Source organism: Pempheris klunzingeri, chromosome 8 (assembly GCF_042242105.1).
Source record: "Pempheris klunzingeri isolate RE-2024b chromosome 8, fPemKlu1.hap1, whole genome shotgun sequence".
Lineage (NCBI taxonomy): Eukaryota > Metazoa > Chordata > Actinopteri > Acropomatiformes > Pempheridae > Pempheris > Pempheris klunzingeri.
Genome location: NC_092019.1, coordinates 638,747 through 659,754, shown reverse-complemented (window position 1 = coordinate 659,754; position 21,008 = coordinate 638,747). Strand labels below are relative to the sequence as shown.

The 21,008-nt window shown below is 44.3% G+C and overlaps 3 protein-coding genes across 5 annotated transcripts in view; 1 reads left to right on the top strand and 2 right to left on the bottom strand.

The window, feature by feature from the left end:
- Window positions 1–834: 834 nt before the first annotated feature.
- LOC139204776 (sialidase-like) lies at window positions 835–7,380 on the top strand. The gene is made up of 4 exons (XM_070834773.1): window positions 835–883; window positions 2,403–3,916; window positions 4,287–4,415; window positions 7,231–7,380. The coding sequence occupies exons 1-4, from the start codon at window positions 835–837 to the stop codon at window positions 7,285–7,287; spliced, it is 1,749 nt and encodes a 582-aa protein (XP_070690874.1). The 3' UTR covers window positions 7,288–7,380.
- Window positions 7,381–10,628: 3,248 nt separating this feature from the next.
- nudt17 (nudix (nucleoside diphosphate linked moiety X)-type motif 17) lies at window positions 10,629–17,170 on the bottom strand. Of its 3 annotated transcripts, XM_070834736.1 has the most exons (10): window positions 17,034–17,170; window positions 16,038–16,145; window positions 14,698–14,814; window positions 14,137–14,320; window positions 13,887–13,912; window positions 13,666–13,758; window positions 12,730–12,828; window positions 12,507–12,640; window positions 11,424–11,625; window positions 10,629–11,381 (listed from the first exon to the last, which is right to left on the bottom strand). In XM_070834736.1, the coding sequence occupies exons 2-9, from the start codon at window positions 16,110–16,112 to the stop codon at window positions 11,460–11,462; spliced, it is 894 nt and encodes a 297-aa protein (XP_070690837.1). In that variant the 5' UTR covers window positions 16,113–16,145; window positions 17,034–17,170; the 3' UTR covers window positions 10,629–11,381; window positions 11,424–11,459. The 3 variants fall into 3 exon arrangements, with proteins under 3 accessions (XP_070690837.1, XP_070690835.1, XP_070690836.1); XM_070834734.1 differs by having other exon boundaries at window positions 10,629–11,625; XM_070834735.1 differs by having other exon boundaries at window positions 10,629–11,625; window positions 16,038–16,140; window positions 17,034–17,109.
- A 1,578-nt stretch (window positions 17,171–18,748) lies between these two features.
- LOC139204750 (high affinity immunoglobulin epsilon receptor subunit beta-like) overlaps window positions 18,749–21,008 on the bottom strand; it is a 5,147-nt gene continuing 2,887 nt past the window's right edge. Inside the window, exons 6-7 of the mRNA XM_070834737.1 lie at window positions 20,308–20,436; window positions 18,749–19,512 (exon numbers count right to left, since the gene is read on the bottom strand). Of these exons, the coding sequence (XP_070690838.1) occupies window positions 19,420–19,512; window positions 20,308–20,436 (222 nt within the window). The 3' untranslated portion in view covers window positions 18,749–19,419. The remainder of the gene's footprint in view (window positions 19,513–20,307; window positions 20,437–21,008) is intronic.

The window sequence follows — 21,008 nt, the reverse complement described above, 5'->3', positions numbered from 1 at the left end:
ACAAATTAATGACACTAAATCAAGCTTCTCCAACAGGTAGCTCGCGGAAGGATTCCTGAAACCGATTAAAATTTAGTAGTGAAGTTGGGTTTCACTTAAAATACACTTACGTATCCCAATCCAATCAAAATCATTGATGTATCGCGTCTCCCGCCCCTTTTGCGAGTCTGAAACTACCATTTTGCCAATTGGCCGTCAATCAAACAGTTCATGCAGTCAAGCTTGATGTGTAGCTGGAGTCCGGACTAGTGCAGATCCACTCCAAACATGAGCACCGCTAAGAAGCGAAAGTCGTACAATTTTCACGAAGAATGGGAAACAGAACTTTGCTTTATCAACATCGATGGCAAGTGTGTTTTTTTTTTTTGAGGCAACATTTTTGTTCAGGCTTTCATCTGTGATTTGATATTCAGGTGTTCACTCATATAAACCATTTATTAGCAACTTTTGTTAATGTTGAGGCATTACATGTAATTCATTTTATTTTGAATGAAAAATAATAATATTTCTACAAAATAAAAACACGAGTAGCTCTCTGCTGTTTTACTTTTTTGAAAGTAGCTCACAGAAGGAAAAAGGTTGGAGACCCCTGCACTAAATCACCAGTAAACTGTAAATAACCCCCAAACTGTGCACACTGTGACCACAGAGAGGAGCCCTGCTGCTGCTGGAAACCCCAGGGCATGATGGGAGTGTGCCAGCCCCTCCCTCCCTCCCCCACCTGTGTGCAGGTGAGGCAGGTGTATAAAGGAGTCTTTCTCTGGATGGAAACAGATTCCAGCAGCCGCTCACACTGAGATCTTTGTCACAAACTGTCGGATTTCCTGCACAAAGATGGAGACGCTGCTCGCCCTCTGCGTCGCTCTGGCGTTCACCGCCTCAGGTAAGAAACACACTCCCATCTCACCTGCTGCTCTTCACACCTTTTATCATTTTATGTTAAGCTTGTTTCCTCGAGGCTCAAAGTCAAATGGATTTCTGGAACTGGTCAGAGTGGTAAAAGATTTCAGAGATTATTCCTGAGTTTCCAGGTGGACTGAGGAGGACAAACACACCTGAGGAGGGTTTTCAGAAATGGAGGCAGTGAAGAAGTGTCTCATATTATAGATTTGAAATCAGTTCTCCAAAATGTCAGAGGATCTAAAACCGTTCATCAACACTTCCTTCTTTATCTGACCAGCAGTCACAGAGATGTGTTTGACTAGTTCCTGTTTTATTGTGGATGTTTTCGTGTTGTTGTGTTCAGTAACTGATGTTTTTAAAAAGTCCTGCTCCTTTACAGACATGAAGTAGTTTGACTGCTTCGTCTTGTTTTGTTTTTCTTACATATATTTATGTAGATTTGATTCTTCTATTTTCAACATGTTCAACATAAAATGTAAAACCAAAAAAACACAGAATGAATTTTGATGCTGAAAAAAAACTTCAACAATTGATTGATTATCATAATGTTAGCCAATATCAATGTATTCTTCTGAGCTCTATAATTCAAAGTCCTCACGTGGTTATTAATGACAAACAACAAAACAAAGCGAGGCGACAACACAAGACTGAACGTGACCGACCGCCATCACGTTTTATCTCCTTTGGCCCGTTGGCTCTGTGACGCTGGTGACAGCTAATGTTCCAAAGCAGCCACGTACAGATCCATGCCATGTGGTTAGGTTACGGCTAGCTGGCTAACCTTGGCTTAGCTTAGGTTACAGTTAGCTTGTTAGCTGTCTGTGCTAAAGAGCAATTCTCTTTACGCTGTTGCATCATTTACTGCTAGTTAAAACCAAGAACTCATAAGTTAGCATCATGGATTACATTAGCTGGTGAAGCCATTGAGCGGGCTAGCCAGCAAACAGTTAATACTAGCAATAACGTTAGCGACTGAGCAATCCAGGCAAACGCCTCTCCGTGAATTCAGTGTCCTGTTGACGCTGACCCCACATTCCCATTTGGCTTCACTAGATCAAACTATTTTGTGCTTCCGTGGACTTCAGCTGGGACTCTGTGTTGTGATGGATGTACTAAGCTAACGTTAGCTAGTGTTGCAGACTGTTAGAGGCTACAGGAGCGTCGGAGAAGGTCTCAGTTTTTAAATGACGTTACGATCTGATCATACATCGGCGATAAAAAAGTACCTTTGATGCCTGACTCAACAATCACGGCTGGAGCCATTTTCATTACCAAATTATCTGCCCATTACTTTTTCAGTTGGTTAGACTGTAAAGTATAATGATAATAACAGTGAGAACTCCCTGATACAAGTTCGTAATGTCCAAAGTGATGTTTCATAATTTCCTGTAAAGATCTTCAGTTTTCTGGTGTTTTTGATAGTTGATTATTATAATTTTGCCAATTAATTTTCTGTCAATGAAGCACGTGAAGGTTTGTTTTTGTCCTTGTTTCTTTAGCGTCTTCCACTACAACTCATGTCACTACGACAACCGTCTCACCATCGGTTACCAGCAGTCCAGAGGTTTCTACTCTCTCTGTATCCATGACAACCAATCACACCGTCAGCTCCACCAGTTCAGCAACCAGGAGAGAAGCCAGTGACACCAGTCACCACACAACAACACATGGACCCACAACCAGTCTGCCCAGTACCACAGAAACCAGTGACACCAGTGACCACTCAACCACAAAACCTAGTGACACCAGTGACCACTCAACCACAAAACCTAGTGACACCAGTGACCACTCAACCACAAAGCCCAGTGACACCAGTGACCACTCAACCACAAAGCCCAGTGACACCAGTGACCACTCAACCACAAAGCCCAGTGACACCAGTGACCACTCAACCACAAAACCCAGTGACACCAGTGACCACTCAACCACAAAACCCAGTGACACCAGTGACCACTCAACCACAAAACCTAGTGACACCAGTGACCACTCAACCACAGAAACCAATGACACCAGTGACCACTCAACCACAAAACCCAGTGACACCAGTGACCACTCAACCACAGAACCCAGTGACACCAGTGACCACTCAACCACAAACACCAGTGACACCAGTGACCACTCAACCACAAAACCCAGTGACCACTCAACCACAAACACCAGTGACACCAGTGACCACTCAACCACAGAAACCAGTGACCACTCAACCACAAACACCAGTGACACCAGTGACCACTCAACCACAGAAACCAGTGACCACTCAACCACAAACACCAGTGACACCAGTGACCACTCAACCACAAAACCCAGTGACACCAGTGATCACTCAACCACAAACACCAGTGACACCAGTGACCACTCAACCACAAACACCAGTGACACCAGTGACCACTCAACCACAAAACCCAGTGACACCAGTGACCACTCAACCACAAACACCAGTGACACCAGTGACCACTCAACCACAGAAACCAGTGACCACTCAACCACAAACACCAGTGACCACTCAACCACAAACACCAGTGACACCAGTGACCACACGACAACACATGGCTCCCCCACCAGTCTGCCCAGTATCCCCCCGACAGACACCAGTGACCACACAACCGCTGAAACCAGCCACACCGTCAAGTCCACCGGAGGACAAACCACATACAGCAATGTGACCACGCCCCAAGTCACCTTGACAACCATCTCTCCAAACGAACACCACACCATAAATGGTTCTTCCGTAACCACGACAACAAGTACCCCAAACACCGCCAATCACACCACCACTGTTTCCCCTGGCAACAACACTCATGACAACTCCACTGCGGGGATGTCAACTGGCGCCATAGCAACAAGAAGTGGAAGTACAGCGGCCGCTTCCCCAAACGAACCGATCACATCCAGCAGCACCACCCCCACGACGAGGCCGGCGCCGGCCAGCGGGGGCGTCCCTGGGTTTGGGATCGCTCTGCTGGTCCTGGCGGCTCTGATCCTGCTGCTGCTGATCCTGCTGCTGATCGGACTGGTGAGTCGTGCGACCTGAGTCAGCTTAGCTAATAGCCTAGCTTAGCATAAAGACTGGAAGCAGAGGGAGACCACGAGCCTCTGATGTGGACTGAATCCAGTCACTGGTCATCATCCGCCACATTTCTGAAAATCTAGAGGCATTTTTCCAACATTTTAGTTCCACAGGGGATTGAAAACACATCTGGAGCTCCTTTAGACGGAAACAGACACTTGGTGGCTGTACTTCACTCAGTTTAAAGGATAAGCACAATGTTTCTGTAACACACAATAGACATGTCATCATCTATTTTGACCGACGGTAACGCTATCTCTTTAAACACGGACGGACTCTTTCCACACCGCTAACAGTCGGTATCTTTCCCCTGCAGCTGGTGTGGTGCTGCTGCTATCGGGGGCGCAACAAAGGCTTCAGTCCCTATGACCACCTGACCCACAGAGACGACATCCCTCTGTACACCACACACAGCCGCTTCGAAGGGCCCAACGGGAAGCCATACGTAAGTCCACGCCTCTGAATACTAACATCCACCAGGACCGTGGTCTGTCAGGAGCTGGTCCTCACCAGGACCGTGGTCTGTCAGGAGCTGGTCCTCACCAGGACCGTGGTCTGTCAGGAGCTGGTCCTCACAACCACAGCTAAACCTCCCACACACTCAGGCAGAGAGTCTTTGTGTGCTGTAATGTGACGCCTGGGAAACCGTCTGCTCCCTGCCAGTGAATAGAGTTTGTCCATTCAGACTCAGGTCCAGGTGTTAGCAGGACCATGTACAGGGCTGAGGGGTAGGGTTAAAGGGTAACTCCTGTGTTTTTAAAACACAGCTCCTCTCTGTCCACATCCTGGTGTGTGAGTGACTGGTAGGTAGTAAAAGTGTTGGAACTGGTCCAGTAGATCACCTCAGCCAGCAGACACCAAACGGGCTGCAATGGCTGCAACGTGATCCTTTGGGACAACTGCACCTGATCACAGTAGGTCCACTAAAAGAGCTTGTTTGATCCACTGACAGGCTCAGAGTGTTATTCTAAGTGTGTGACAGCATCATGGAAAGGATCCCTACAGAGAGAGACCTGGAAGATCCTTTTGGTTTAACCACAAACAGCACACACACCAGACTACATTCACTAAAACACAGAATGAGTCTAGCAGAGGTGTGAGGTGATGTCATGCATTAAAGGTAAAAGGTGTGTATTGTTAATGTAATAGTTATTCAGGTATTTGTATATGGTCAACATTTACACAGGGAACATGGAGAAATAATGGAAACACCTAGCTGTGAAGTGATTGTCACCAAGACTACAGGGACGTGAGCACACAAACGCTGCCAGAGGGTGTGAGTCTGGGTGTTTATTGACCTCACTGGTAGAAATACTTCACTTCACTTGAGGTTTTGTTATTAGTGCAAACTGTACAAGCTAACTCAGACCCATTTATCGGCAGTAAATCATTCCTGTCAGGGTAGAACAACAGGTAATGATTTTCTAGCTGTGGTTACTTACCCTACTTACATTAGAACTTGTAAGTAATCCCTTTATAACATTAGTAACTTTTAAATTATCACTAATATTACTGTCAATTAATTTTCTCAGTACACGTAAAAACAGAAATAATGATGTTCTCCAGCAGATATCTGAGCTCCACCAGACTGAGGCAGAGAGGAGCTTCACTGTTTCTACCTGTGCTTCTTATTCAGCTTACTAGGGGTGTTACTGAGGGCATTACTAGGGGTGTTACTAGGGGTGTTACTGAGGGCGTTACTAGGGGTGTTACTAGGGGTGTTACTGAGGGCGTTACTAGGGGTGTTACTAGGGGTGTTACTGAGGGCGTTACTAGGGGTGTTACTGAGGACGTTACTAGGGGTGTTACTGAGGACGTTACTAGGGGTGTTACTGAGGGCGTTACTAGGGGTGTTACTGAGGGCGTTACTAGGGGTGTTACTAGGGGTGTTACTGAGGGCGTTACTAGGGGTGTTACTGAGGGTGTTACTAGGGGTGTTACTAGGGGTGTTACTGAGGGCGTTACTAGGGGTATTACTAGGGGTGTTACTGAGGGCGTTACTAGGGGTGTTACTGAGGGTGTTACTAGGGGTGTTACTGAGGGCGTTACTAGGGGTGTTACTAGGGGTGTTACTGAGGACGTTACTAGGGGTGTTACTGAGGGCGTTACTAGGGGTGTTACTGAGGGCGTTACTAGGGGTGTTACTAGGGGTGTTACTGAGGGTGTTACTAGGGGTGTTACTGAGGGCGTTACTAGGGGTATTACTAGGGGTGTTACTGAGGGCGTTACTAGGGGTATTACTAGGGGTGTTACTGAGGGCGTTACTAGGGGTGTTACTAGGTGTGTTACTAGGGGTGTTACTGAGGGCTTTACTAGGGGTGTTACTAGGTGTGTTACTAGGGGTGTTACTGAGGGCGTTACTAGGGGCATTACTAAGGGCGTTACTAGGGGAGTTACTGAGGGCGTTACTAAGGGCGTTACTAGGGGTGTTACTGAGGGCGTTACTAAGGGCGTTACTAGGGGCGTTACTAGGGGTGTTACTAAGGGCCGGCCTACTCGCTGGAGTGCTAAACTAGATTTCTCTATATAGGAGTCGACTGATGGAACTGGTCACTTTCCAGGTGTTAGTCAGAGCCCTGTGTGTTTCCATGGAAACAGATAAAACGCTGCTCTGATGACATGAACACATTTAATCAGACCTGTTATTCTGCTGGTGACTGTTGTATAATCAGTTTTCCTCTCTACTGCTTAAATAACTTAACATTTTATGAACTCTGATAACGTTTATAATAATAGTAACTCCTAGCATCGTTTAGTAACTCTTAAGACCATTTTAGAAACCTTGATAACATCTTATTGTTCTTATCTTACTAACTCTCAGTGGCATCTTTTTAACTCTCAACAACATTTTAGGAAATCATTTTGTTAGCCATCTTCAGTTTCATCTCCAAGACCTGTGTGACCATGTCTTTAGCCTAGCTTAGCACAAAGACTGGAAACAGGGGGAAACTGTTAGCCTAGCTTAGCACAAAGACTGGAAACAAGGGGAAACTGTTAGCCTAGCTTAGCACAAAGACTGGAAACAGGAGGAAACTGTTAGCCTAGCTTAGCACAAAGACTGGAAACAGGGGGAAACTGTTAGCCTAGCTTAGCACAAAGACTGGAAACAAGGGGAAACTGTTAGCCTAGCTTAGCACAAAGACTGGAAACAGGGGGAAACTGTTAGCCTCGCTCCATCAAAAGAGAAAGAACAAACACTTTCCAACAACTCTAAAATCCTCTCCCTGCCCTCTGCTCATCCCATGATGCATCTCTTCCAGGAGGAACTGGACAGGCCGATGAAGAGCCGGACGGGGATGTACACGGTCAACCAATAACAGCGCCCCATGACGCATCAGACCAAGACGGGACAAAATAATTTTGTAGATTTTACTTAAAACATTTTTTTATTGTTTTTTTTTAACTTAATTAATAAATAAACATCTGTCATTTTCACTGTGTCTCATTAGCTTTTATTTATTGTCTGTAAAACACTGTGGAGATCTGCTTTAATGAGCGATAAACAATACTGTCAGTTATATTCTTATAACACACTTTAATTTAAAATCAATGCATCATTATATTTTGTAAATCTTAACTGATAAATCACTTGGTATTGTTATTACCACCACATTCTTTAAAATGATATATTTCTTTTTTAAATAGTGTTGTTGCTTCTATGGATGTTTGGTGTTACATATATTCTATTTAGACTTTTTTTTTTTATTACAAAACTGATTTTAAAGTTGTTGCTGTAACGTTTATATTTTCTCTGTTACATTATTTCCTTTGCCACTAATATTAATCTTCATATTTCCACACGCTGTACATCTTTACAGAATATCGCTATCTTATTATTCCACTAATGTAGTTTATTTTTCCATCTTTATGATTCTCTCTCTACTGCTGTTACTGAACTGTAAATATCTCAGACTGGCAATGACTCCCTCATCATTATTATGTCTTCAGTTCTTATGATCGATCACATAACGATGTTTGATCCTGTAAATGTGTCTAATAGTGTGTAGTGTCATGCTATAGTCCACCATTAATATTTAACACATTATTGTCACAACTATTACACAATGTCTGATATTTTATGTCCCAATCATAATATATTAGTTCTAAATGTTCTCAATGACTTGAGACTGTTTTCTATGAACTTTAATAACTGCGTTTTATATTTTGAGTGAGTTTATTGTCGCTGCTGTAACTGCTACTGATATTAATAATCAGTAGAATCTATGAAGCACTTTTGTGCGTGATGATACTACATTACTACATTTAAACGTGTGGATATCATCATCTGTGCTAGAACACTCCTCACTGTGTACATTTTAACTGTTATATATTTAAATACTGTAAAGACTAGCAGCCGTGACCTGACGTCCAGTTTGATGACGATCATGTTATACTTTGTTCTGTAAAGTGTTTGTCTAATAATCATGTTTCAGCTTGGCAGCAGCGGCCGTGTCCCACTTTGTTGAGCATTGTGCTCGAAGGTTTGAGGAAGTGAGGCGTCTGAAAGTGGATCCTCATTGTTGCAGGTTTGACTTCTTCTTTTTCAACCAAAGTCCAGGGTTTACTTTTTCTTCACAAAGAGCTGCACAAAGACAGAAAGGGAAGACGAGGCGTGGAGCGAGGACTTCATGGACTGTTTGATATGAGCGTGATGGAGCTGATATCCACATAAAGAGCTGGGCCGGTCTGGGCCGGTCTGGGCCGGGCTCTGTTTGCTGCCTCAGTGACTCAGTCAGCGGCACAAAGGGCCAACATGGCCGACGGTCACGTGACCTCACAGTTTACATCCTGACGTTCTATCTTCATTTATCTGAATAAAAGTCGTCTCATAACCGAGTGCTTCAGTCGTCATTTCCTTCAAACATTTACCTCTTTAAGTTTAATCTACTGGTGAGCTAGCTGAGTTAGCCAGCCTACTTGTAAGCTAGCTAACATAGCTGTGAACTGGTTGATCTAGTTGTAAATTACCTGTATGCTAGCTGTAAGCTAGCAAAGCTTGTTATAAGATAGCTAATTGTAATGTAATTGTAACCTAGTTGAAAGTTTAAGCTGGTTAAACTAGTTCAGCAAGCTGTGACCTTGTTGTAAGCTAGTTGAGCTAGTTCTAAGTCGTCTGTAAGCTAACTGTGAGCTAGTTGAGCTAGTTCTAAGTCGTCTGTAAGCTAACTGTGAGCTAGTTCTAAGTCGTCTGTAAGCTAACTGTGAGCTAGTTCTAAGTTGTCTGTAAGCTAACTGTGAGCTAGTTGAGCTAGTTCTAAGTCGTCTGTAAGCTAACTGTGAGCTAGTTCTAAATCGTCTGTAAGCTAGCTGTGAGCTAGTAGAGCTAGTTCTAAGTCGTCTGTAAGCTAACTGTGAGCTAGTTCTAAGTTGTCTGTAAGCTAACTGTGAGCTAGTTCTAAGTCGTCTGTAAGCTAACTGTGAGCTAGTTCTAAGTTGTCTGTAAGCTAACTGTGAGCTAGTTGAGCTAGTTCTAAGTCGTCTGTAAGCTAACTGTGAGCTAGTTCTAAATCGTCTGTAAGCTAGCTGTGAGCTAGTAGAGCTAGTTCTAAGTCGTCTGTAAGCTAACTGTGAGCTAGTTGAGCTAGTTCTAAGTCGTCTGTAAGCTAGCTGTGTGCTAGTAGAGCTAGTTCTAAGTCGTCTGTAAGCTAGCTGTGAGCTAGTAGAGCTAGTTCTAAGTCGTCTGTAAGCTAACTGTGAGCTAGTTGAGCTAGTTCTAAGTCGTCTGTAAGCTAGCTGTGTGCTAGTAGAGCTAGTTCTAAGTCGTCTGTAAGCTAGCTGTGAGCTAGTAGAGCTAGTTCTAAGTCGTCTGTAAGCTAGCTGTGAGCTAGTAGAGCTAGTTCTAAGTCGTCTGTAAGCTAGCTGTGTGCTAGTAGAGCTAGTTCTAAGTCGTCTGTAAGCTAGCTGTGAGCTAGTAGAGCTAGTTCTAAGTCGTCTGTAAGCTAGCTGTGAGCTAGTAGAGCTAGTTCTAAGTCGTCTGTAAGCTAACTTTGAGCTAGTTCTAACCTGTTGAGCTGAACTAAGCAGGACAGACTTTCACTTGTATAAACTTTGATTAGTTTACTGTCCAAGAAGTTAAGGGACAAAACAGGAAGTAGAGGAAACCTGTAAAAGGTTTTAAACAGGTAAACATATTAAATACATACAGGCTGATGACTGAAGAAGGAGGCGGGGCTTCATAATGACTGACAGGCTGTTAGGAAATCACCTGACCGGTTTATCGCTGCTCCGTAAACACTCCTTCACCTGAGCGACATGACACCTGAGAGCTGACCTCTGACCTTTAATCCTTCTGTCTGGGGCTAAAAACTAAAACAGGCCAACATTTAAAGCCACAGCGTGTAGCGTGTAGCATGTTAGCGTGTTAGTGTGTAGTGTGTTAGCGGCACGTGTTGCTGGGATAGATTCATCATCATGAGACATTTTCTAACCCTGCACACGAGCGCTTTAACAGCAGAAAGTAACTTAGAGCAGCTGTGTGAAACTACACAGGAAGGTCAGACCTAATTACATTTTTATTGTGTTCACATAACTTCTCCTAAACCTTTCCTTAAAACCTTCCAGAAGGGTCCCTCCTCTTAATCCAAACAGTCAAACAGCAACAGAACAAATAGTTTCTATAGAGTCACAGGGCTCGGCTGTTTTAATGTTTCACTCGTGATTCATTTCCCGTCAGCAGTGATTCACCTGAACGCAGCACAGAGAGAAACCCTCTGAGTGCAGTCAGTTCTTTACAACCGCACTTAATGTGACTATCGTGTATCATTATTATGAAAGAACAAGAAGAGCCGCTGTGATTCAGGTGTGTTCGTTGTGACGCCTGAGAGACCCGACGGCCCTCAGGTGGGTCTGGACACGATGTCCTGTTCTGGTGGGGGACGGTGGGACGCCTGCTTCAGTCCACTTCACACTGAATGTTTACTGAGAATATCAGGAAATCATGAAAGCTCCTGTTTGGACGAAGGCCTCGTCCAGTCCGTCGCTCTGGTATCACCATGAGTCGTCCTGGCTGTTACCAAGACACATCTCAGACATGAGACTGGGCTTTAAAGGGCAGGTCAGAGAGAGGCTGCTGGTCTGAATCAGGGTTCACAGTCTGCTCTGCGCTGCCACCTGCTGGCCTGGAGGCTCAGGTGTTGACGGGACCGCGGCAGGGGTCGTTCCCTCAACATCTCAAGGCCAAAAATATCAGATCATGACATAAACAGTGCCTTCTCTATTGTTTAGAGTAAATCTTTTTATTATTTTAAACTTCATTGTTTTTGGCTCAGAATCAATACCACAAAATGATCAATGAAGTCCATAAAGACATCGTTTTATGTCATTTTAGCGCTTCTTCATTCTTTAAGAGGTCAGAGGTCAGAGGTCGTGGGTCAGGGGTCAGAGGTCAGGGGTCAGAGGTCAGAGGTCAGAGGTCGTGGGTCAGGGGTCAGAGGTCGTGGGTCAGGGGTCAGAGGTCAGGGGTCAGGGGTCAGAGGTCAGGGGTCAGAGGTCAGGGGTCGGGGGTCTCCAGGCTCCTCAGCCACAGCTCCAGGGCGAACTTGGTCCCAGTGCTGACCCGCTCCACATCCGGGCCACTGGCAGGCGCCCGGCTCACCAACACCGTCAGAGGCAGCGTGGAGTCGCTCAGAGCGCCGTCTGTGGAAACCTGCGACACACTGGGAACAAAAGTATTTCTGCTTTTCATGACAATAAAAAGGTCACGAGCCAACACACACACAGTCTGAACACAACACACACACACAGTCTGAACACAACACACACACACAGTCTGAACACAACACACACACACAGTCTGAACACAACACACACACACAGTCTGAACACAACACACACACACAGTCTGAACACAACTGCCTTTCTTCTGTAAAACACACTCTGGTTGCTCTTTAAGGATTTGATTCTAAAATCGACCAAACGTGTGAACATTTAAAGATAACTCCATTATTTTTAAACCTGAGTATTAATCGTTTTACATATTTTGGGTTTTAAAATTACTAATGAATACACCTAAAACCTGATCACAGTAGGTCCACTAAAAGAGCTTGTTTGATCCACTGACAGGCTCAGAGTGTTATTCTAAGTGTGTGACAGCATCATGGAAAGGATCCCTACAGAGAGAGACCTGGAAGATCCTTTTGGTTTAACCACAAACAGCACACACACCAGACTACATTCACTAAAACAGGGATTTTAGATTACAAACTACAGTAGTTGTTGGTCCACCTCTGCCTTGATCAGTTAGTTTGATTGTGTTATTGTGTGTTTAACAAATACTGTGTTGGAACCAAACTAACACTTTAAAACACTTAAGTCACACAGTGACAGAAACAAACTAAGTGATGAAGGCAGCGATACGCCAGCAACTCCTCTGTATTACAAGGTTAAATCCCTGTTTTAGTGAATGTAGTCTGGTGTGTGTGCTGTTTGTGGTTAAACCAAAAGGATCTTCCAGGATCTCTCTGTAGGGATCCTTTCCACTCAACTTCAGGGGTCAGGTTCTGGGTTCTTGGCTCCTTGTTGTCCACAGCTGTGATACCTAATGCTGCTCGGCAGGCCGTCCAGGCGAACTTCAGTGTCCTCACCGTCCACAGAGGACACGACTGCTCTGACCAGCCGGCTGTCGGCCCACAGACACCCACTAACTTCAGCAGGAGACGGGCTCAGAGACGCCTGCAGGGTCAGAGAGAACAACCACTGAGGACGCGACCCGGAGAGCGCCGATGTTATGGCACTGTCACACAGAGACACTGAGGCCGTACCTGAAGCTGCAGGTGAGAGAGGGAGGAGAGCAGCAGCATGTAGACGACGATGTGATGTCTCTGAGGAAGTCCTCTGGACAGCATGGGAGGATACACTGACTGACAGACACACATCAGGACAGACAGGGCTGATTTTAGTGGAATATACCTTTAATGCATATATTAAAGCTGCACCGGTCCAGAGACCTCTTCCCCTCTTTATCTGTCTTCTCCAGATGTTTCAGATACAGAGACAGGACTGAAAGCAGGGGCAACACAAAGTACAAGAAGTCACCTCCAGCTCTAACTACCAGCTGTGACTGTCCACACACCCCTGGTGTTAAACTACAGGATATTAAAGGTAACTTCTATTCTGAGTGTGTGACAGCATCATGGAAAGGATCCCTACAGAGAGAGACCTGGAAGATCCTTTTGGTTTAACCACAAACAGCACACACACCAGACTACATTCACTAAAACAGGGATTTTAGACAGGAGTTGCTGGTCAACCACTGCCTTGATTGGTTAGTTTGTTTGCGTTACTGTCTGAGTTTGGTGTTTTAAAGGGTTAGTTTAGATCCACCACAATGTTTATGTAACACACAATAAAACATACTAATTAGGTAGCAGTAGACCTGCAACTCCTGTGCTCTAAGTAAAATTTGTGTTTTTGTGAATGGAGTCTGGTGTGCAGTAAACATCACAGACACATATAACAATAATTTATTTTGCTGTAATATAAGGACAAAACAATCAGTTTAGAAAGAAACTAAAGTAAACATATATTGAGACAGACCAGTGAGATGGTTTTCATGTCCTGCCTCCTAAACAGTAAAAGCATTAAAAACAATCACTTTGCTTTAATGAATCTCAGTTATTATCTACTGTTGCTACACGTGTCTGACTGTCTGTCTGTCTGTCTGTCTGACTGTCTGTCTGTCTGACTGTCTGTCTCACCTCCCAGAGTCCCAGTATTTTTGGAGAAACTTCCTCTGGTTTAAGTCTGAGTCCAGTTTCCTCCTTTAACTCCCTGAGGCCAGCATCCAGCAGCTACACACACACACACACACACACACACGAAGAAAAGGATTATCACAGTGTGATGGGCACTTTGTGTTCAGTCAAGTAGAAGAGACAAGTATGAAAACAATCACATTTAGAAACAGAAAATGATTTACCGTCTCATCGGGCTCAAGATGGCCGCCTAGGAAACACAAATATGAGCCTTAAAAACACAGAAACACTCCGACAGGTGATTGTTGTGTGTTTCAGGGATACTAGTTAGACAGAATTACACTTCCACAAAGTCAGAGAGACAGATGGAGAACAGCCGGGGAGGAGACGTCCTGACTTTTGGTCCGAAAACAGCAAAAACTACATTTCCCATAATGCACCTGCCCCTTTAACAGACACCAGAGAGAGTCAGACCTGGAGGAACCCAGACGTTGGGGAATATCCGAAGCTCCTTCGCCCGCCGAGTCAGCAACACTCTCTGATTGGCTGTCTGCAGGAGGATGGCCACGCCCACATCAACTCCACGCTGCTGAACGTCCAATGGGATCGCAGCAGCCTCCGTGACTGACAGGTGTTTGATGGGACAGAAGGCGGGCCTCTGGGATATAGAGGAGAATATTTAAGATACAGAGGTAATTATTAAAGGGCAATTACACTGTTTTAAACCTGGGCCCTATTTGTCTGGTGTCTAAGTGGTACAAAAAGTGTTGGAACTCTGCACACACACCAGACTCCATTCACTAAAACAGGGATTTTAGAGAACAGGACTCAGGAGCTGCTGCCTCCATCAGTCAGTGTGTTACTGTGTTACACAGATGCTGTGTTGGATCTGAGGGAACCCTTTAAAACACCAAAACACAAACAACCTAACCAGTCGAGGCAGAGAAAGACCAGCTCCTCCCGTCCTTCAGACACCAGCACATGACCGACAGAAGACAGAGGGGTGAATATTCACAGTTCTTTTGTGCGTCTGACCTTCAGAGGAGTCCCTCGTCCTTCTTCGGCTCTGTACAGGATAAACTGGTTTCTCTCCAGCGAGCAGTTCATCTGCACCTCATCATCACCACAGTCACTGAAGTGACCCGTTACACTCTGACCACAGAGGAGGAAGAGGAAGAGGAGGAGGAAGAGGAGGAAGAAGAGGAAAGGTGACGGGCACCAAACTGATTCTTGACTACTTGACTGTTAGCTGGTTTCATAAGTAACATCTGGCCAGAGTTTGAGTTTAAAACATTCAAAACACGTAAAAATATGGATGTCACAGACGTCCATGTTCTGTGTTGCAGCGCTATCTACTGACGTTAGCATGCTAACCAGCTAGCTCTGTTATACCACTGTGTACCTGCTCTCAGTCCAACAGGGGGGAAGAAGAAGAAGTAGCGCTGCCCCAGCTAACAGCTCAGAGCTGAGAGCTAACAGCTAACAGTTAACAGCTAACAGTTAACAGCTAACAGCTAACAGCTAACAGTTAACAGCTAACAGTTAACAGTTAACAGCTAACAGCTAACAGCTAACAGCTAACAGTTAACAGCTAACAGCTAACAGCTAACAGTTAACAGCTAACAGCTAACAGCTAACAGTTAACAGCTAACAGCTAACAGCTAACAGCTAACAGTTAACAGTTAACAGCTAACAGCTAACAGCTAACAGCTAACAGTTAACAGCTAACAGCTAACAGCTAACAGCTAACAGTTAACAGTTAACAGCTAACAGCTAACAGCTAACAGCTAACAGCTAACAGTTAACAGCTAACAGCTAACAGTTAACAGCTAACAGTTAACAGTTAACAGCTAACAGCTAACAGTTAACAGCTAACAGTTAACAGTTAACAGTTAACAGCTAACAGCTAACAGTTAACAGTTAACAGCTAACAGCTAACAGTTAACAGCTAACAGCTAACAGTTAACAGCTAACAGTTAACAGCTAACAGTTAACAGCGAACAGTTAACAGCTAACAGCTAACAGCTAACAGCTAGGAGTTAACAGCTAACAGTTAACAGCTAACAGTTAACAGCTAACAGCTAACAGCTAACAGTTAACAGCTAACAGCTAACGACAACACAAACCATATCAGAAGCACACGTGCCCGAGGCTCCTTCAAACATCGAGCAGTTTGGATTAAGGGCAGCAGACTTTGAGGAGACCGGGTATCAGGGGGTGGTGAGGTGACATGCTGCCCCCTGTTGTTTCAGAGCAGGTGGCTAAATATCTCAGGTTACATATTGCACCTTTAATAATCTATGAAAGCTTCTCTAATGTAAGATTCAGCGAAATGGCGTCCTGGTCCTTTAAGTTACCAGAGAGAGTGCACTGACCTGAACAAACTGAGCTCGCTGTGGAGCCGCTCGGTCCTTACAAACATAAACCAGGATCCTCCTCACTTTGTCCATGCTGCCGCCTCGCCTCACCTCACCTCACCTGAGCTGGAAGACAACAACAACCAGCAGGTGTCAACAAATCAGTGAGACTGAAGCTGTTTTCTGTCCCCCTGATCACAGTAGGTCCACTAAAAGATCTTGTTTGATCCACTGACAGGCTCAGAGTGTTATTCTAAGTGTGTGACAGCATCATGGAAAGGATCCCTACAGAGAGAGACCTGGAAGATCCTTTTGGTTTAACCACAAACAGCACACACACCAGACTACATTCACTAAAACAGGGATTTTAGAGGAGGAGGCGGCAGACAGGGTGTGTGTGCTGTTTGTGGTTAAACCCAAAGGATCTTCCAGGCCATCATGTGAACAGACAGAGCCCAGGTTTAAAACTCTAGTTACCCTTTAGTATCTACCCACATTATTTGGTGCGTTGGACTGAATTTACTCTGCAGTTCCAAGATGTCTTATTACCAACCTCCTAACTTATTAGTCTTTTAACTGAGCTTCATGTATTTATTCTGTTTCACTCATTCTGTTCATCATATTTTGGTTCCCTCCTCTCTTTTAGTATTTCCTTATTTGACATTGTGCTCATAATGATTATAGTTTCCCCTCTGGTGTTTCCTCACAGATATCTGGATGTGTGTATATGGGGGGGGGGTCCTCAGTGTCTCAGCTCCTCAGGTGGGACAGTCTGGAACCCCAGAACAACCCTGAGCTACCTGCACTTCCTCCTCCATCTCTGCTAACTCTGGTCCTGGTGACCGCTGCTCACTAACCAACCAACTAACTAACTAACTGAGTGAGTAACCAGGCTACATGCTGGTCTGAACTGTCAAACACAGCTAGCTGTTAGCCTCCAGGACAGCGGAGGTTTCTGCATTAAAGTGTTCAGACTTTATTATTTAGAGTTTAACCGTGAGAGCGGAAACCTACTGGTTCAGAGGACAGAGCAGCTAGCTGCTAGCTGTTAGCCGTTAGCCACTTCTTCTTCTCCTGCTTCTGTTTCTTCTTCTCCCTTGGATTTAATGTCGGTTGGCAAACAGCCGCATTCCCGCCACCTACTGGACCGGAGGGTCACTAAACAGACAGGAAACAAACAAAGACACGAACAAAACAGAAAAGGCTCTATTATCCGTGACTCTGAGGTAATTAAAAGGCTAGCTGTTAGCTGTTAGCTGTTAGCTGTTAGCTACCGTCCTGACTCCACATGCAGCCATCCACCTTCAAAATAAAAGCCGTCAGGAACAAGCTGTGAGTGAAAAAACACAGATACTCTGACCTTTTACTTTAGTAAAAGTAGAAATACTACACTGTAGTATTACTACATTGTAGTATTACTACACTAGTATTTCTACACTGTAGTATTACATCCTGCACTCACAATCTTATTATACTTCCTGTATCTTAATGAGTTAAAGCACCACTGAGGCTGAGCAGCTTGTTTTATTTGATGCTTCAGTTTGATCTTAGCCCCCACAGTTATTCACCTTTAGCTTCTTTGCAGATTCAGATCAATCACACAAAAACATAAATAACAAATTGATGCTGATGTAGTTTTCTAGTAAAACTTAAAATGAGACCCACTTTTATCAACTGCAACATTAAAATAAAATGAAGATATTGTACAGATTATTGCATCAATTCAGTGCTACAACATTCTGCATAATAACAAGTATGTTTTCATGGTAAAACTTTAACACCAGTGACCTTTTGCAGGATTGTACTCTGCTGATAAAATATGCTGTTGGTACTTTTACTGAGGGCTTCTTCCACCAATGACTTCCATCAGTAGTCATGTAGAATAATATACATTTAATTATTAGATTCTAATGATTGACAGTAACTGATTGATTGGTGGACTAATCGCTGTCATGTAGCAGCTGATTTGAACTACTTTCTATTTATTAAAGCTGGTGAATGTAGATAAATGCAGTGAAAAGGACAAGATTTACTTTGAGGAGGAGGAAGTATTATAACTAAAGAGAAATACACTGGATTCACAATGATGACACAAATATTTCTTCCTCCTCTCTGGATCTAAGCAGCAGCGGTGGCCTGACAGCTGATGAAGAGGAGCAGCTGCTGACGGATTCACTCTGAGCGGCTTTTTGTCGGGTCTTTAATCTTCTGTGAAAATTCCTCTTTGTGTTCTTAGTTTGGTTTGCAGTCGTTTGGTTTCTCCAGTTTCCAGTAACAGCTGTGTGGTTTCTCTTCGGTTCACAGTCACTTTATCTGCAGCCAGTGTCGCTCAAACAAAATAACAAAGGTTGATTACGGAGAACAGAGAGAAAACTGGGGAATCACGTGGGATCGCTTTGAAATGTAAATCAAACTATTATTTGGTTTTCTGTCGGTTAATTGACTGAATTAACCAACTGAATGACTGAAACCTGTTCTTTAGAAAAAGAAAGTTAATGGTAAAACGTTCAGGAATAGTTTCACTGAAGGAAGCTGATCATTTATTCAGCAAATCAATAAGTCATTTAGTTGATCAATCATCAGGAAATAGAGATTCACTTTACTTATATATATATATACATATATATATACACGGCAGCAGAGGGAGAGCAGTTTCTGATCCATCAGTGATGAATTTCTGTTGATCAGCTGATCCTTTTCTGGATCAATGAACCTGAGAACAAACCATGTGGGAAAACAAATCTTTTATTTAAAGTTTGTAAAGAGTCAGAAAAGCTTTTAAGGAACAAATAAAAAACCCTTTGGGTCAGTGAGAGCAGGTTTAGTGTGTTCAGGTGTTAAAGTGCTCACAGTCTGGGATATTTAGTACCGCTCACATGAACATACATGACCGTTTATATGTTTATATCAGCCAGCAAAATATTCTACAGCTGATTCAACTAAAAAAACATTTTTAGCTCTGAACTCTACCACACTCAACAGTTACTCTCTCTTATGCAATATTGGTGCAAAGTCACCAAACTCCCTTCAAAAATGTGTCCATTTAGTGTTTGTGTGCTGTGGGTAAATATCAGATAAGCTGAGAAAAGTTTTTAACAAACGAGTCTTTACTTTCAGGGTCTCCTGGAGAATTCAGCATTAAAACAAAACAGGTGAAGGTTCAGTGACTTGAGCAGACATCCATCTTCAAAGTTACCTTCCTGTTGTTTGACAGAGTTACAGCTCAGGTCGTTGCCCTATCTATTGATTAACTGTTGTTACAATTCTCACATTAAAGAACAAAAGTAGCATCACGTGCACCAGATTAACCACTAAGTCCCCCAGAATGCAGCCAGAGCCAGACTATGATAGTACTCTGCTGTGGGATTACCAGAGTATACAGAGGTTTTGTCCTCCCCTTTCATGGTGAGTTTGGGGACGACGCCGTGGTTCCCTCGCCATCGCTGTCACGCTCCGACTCCGGAGAGCACAGCGGGGATCTGCCGTCCTCGACCTGGAGGTCAAAGTTCAAACACCTGCTGTTAAACTGTCTTCCTCTGCAAGACCCTTTTTGTTGAACCCCAAACAGCCATTATACCGCTCTTCACACACACCAGACTCCATTGGCAGAAAACAGTGATTCTACCTCAGGGGACACAAACGTCAGAGGGGATCAGTTAGTGTGTTTGTGTTATTGTGTGTTTCACAGCATATTGTGTTGGATCTGAACTGACCCTTTAAAACACCAAAGTCACAAAATAACACAAACAAACTATCCGACTGAGACAGCGGTAGACCAGCAACTACCATGTAAAATCCCTGTTTTAGTGAATGTAGTCTGGTGTGTGTGCTGTTTGTGGTTAAACCAAAAGGATCTTCCAGGTCTCTCTCTGTAGGGATCCTTTCCATGATGCTGTCACACACTTAGAATAACACTCTGAGCCTGTCAGTGGATCAAACAAGCTCTTTTAGTGGACCTACTGTGATCAGGTGCAGTTGTCCCAAAGGATCACGTTGCAGCCATTGCAGCCCGTTTGGTGTCTGCTGGCTGAGGTGATCTACTGGACCAGTTCTGGCTGAGGTGATCTACTGGACCAGTTCCAACACTTTTACTACCTACCAGTCATTTCCTGACAACATTATGGTTTTGCTCTCTTCAAATTCACCAGACTCCTTCCACAAAAAAAGGTGGTTTTACCAAACTTCATAGAGTAAACTTGACAAACGGAGTCCTGTTCCTCTGGATGTTTGATCTACCTGGACAGGCTCAGGGTGACATTCAGCTCCCTGCAGAAATAAAAGGTCTTACGGTGAGGGGGACGTAGGCGCGGGGCCGGCGTCTGATGGCTTTCCCGGAGAAAATACAGACTGTGAGAGCGACACAAATCTGCAGGAGCAGCAGAACCAGGAGGAGTCCGAGCAGCCCGTAGACCGGCCTCTGAAACACATCCAGGGACGAGCAGACACGTCAGACCGGGAGGTTTTACTGAGAAACATCACAGCAGTGTCCTCACAGTGAGGAGGCATCAGAACCTCCTGGCTGTTCCACTGATACCAGAAGAACCTCCTGGCTGTTCCACTGATACCAGAAGAACCTCCTGGCTGTTCCACTGATACCAGAAGAACCTCCTGGCTGTTCCACTGATACCAGAAGAACCTCGTGCACTTCATCTAAAACCCAAGCACCTTTCCAAATGCAAAAATACACCAGTCCAGCTGACGGTTGTACTTTGCTATGAAGCAGGCTAGCGCAAGCATAGGCCTAGTTAGCATAAGCATTACCCCAGTTAGCACTAGCATTAGCCCTAGTTAGCATAAACATTAGCCCCAGTTAGCACTAGCATTAGCCCTAGTTAGCATAAACATTAGCCCCAGTTAGCACTAGCATTAGCCCTAGTTAGCATAAACATTAGCCCCAGTTAGCACTAGCATTAGCCCTAGTTAGCATAAACATTAGCCCCAGTTAGCACTAGCCTTAGCCCTAGTTAGCATAAACATTAGCCCCAGTTA

What these genes read in the sequence shown, in the direction of transcription:
- LOC139204776 (XM_070834773.1), top strand. Translation starts at nt 835, where the DNA reads ATGGAGACGCTGCTCGCCCTCTGCGTCGCTCTGGCGTTCACCGCCTCA. An exon ending in TCCTGCTGCTGATCGGACTG is followed by an intron (nt 3,917 to 4,286) that starts GTGAGTCGTGCG and finishes TTTCCCCTGCAG; the next exon opens with CTGGTGTGGTGCTGCTGCTA. An exon ending in GGCCCAACGGGAAGCCATAC is followed by an intron (nt 4,416 to 7,230) that starts GTAAGTCCACGC and finishes CATCTCTTCCAG; the next exon opens with GAGGAACTGGACAGGCCGAT.
- nudt17 (XM_070834734.1), bottom strand. Translation starts at nt 16,112, where the DNA reads ATGGACAAAGTGAGGAGGATCCTGGTTTATGTTTGTAAGGACCGAGCG. An exon ending in CAACGTCTGGGTTCCTCCAG is followed by an intron (nt 13,913 to 14,136) that starts GTCTGACTCTCT and finishes TGTGTTTCCTAG; the next exon opens with GCGGCCATCTTGAGCCCGAT. An exon ending in TCTCTCACCTGCAGCTTCAG is followed by an intron (nt 12,641 to 12,729) that starts GTACGGCCTCAG and finishes CTGACCCTGCAG; the next exon opens with GCGTCTCTGAGCCCGTCTCC.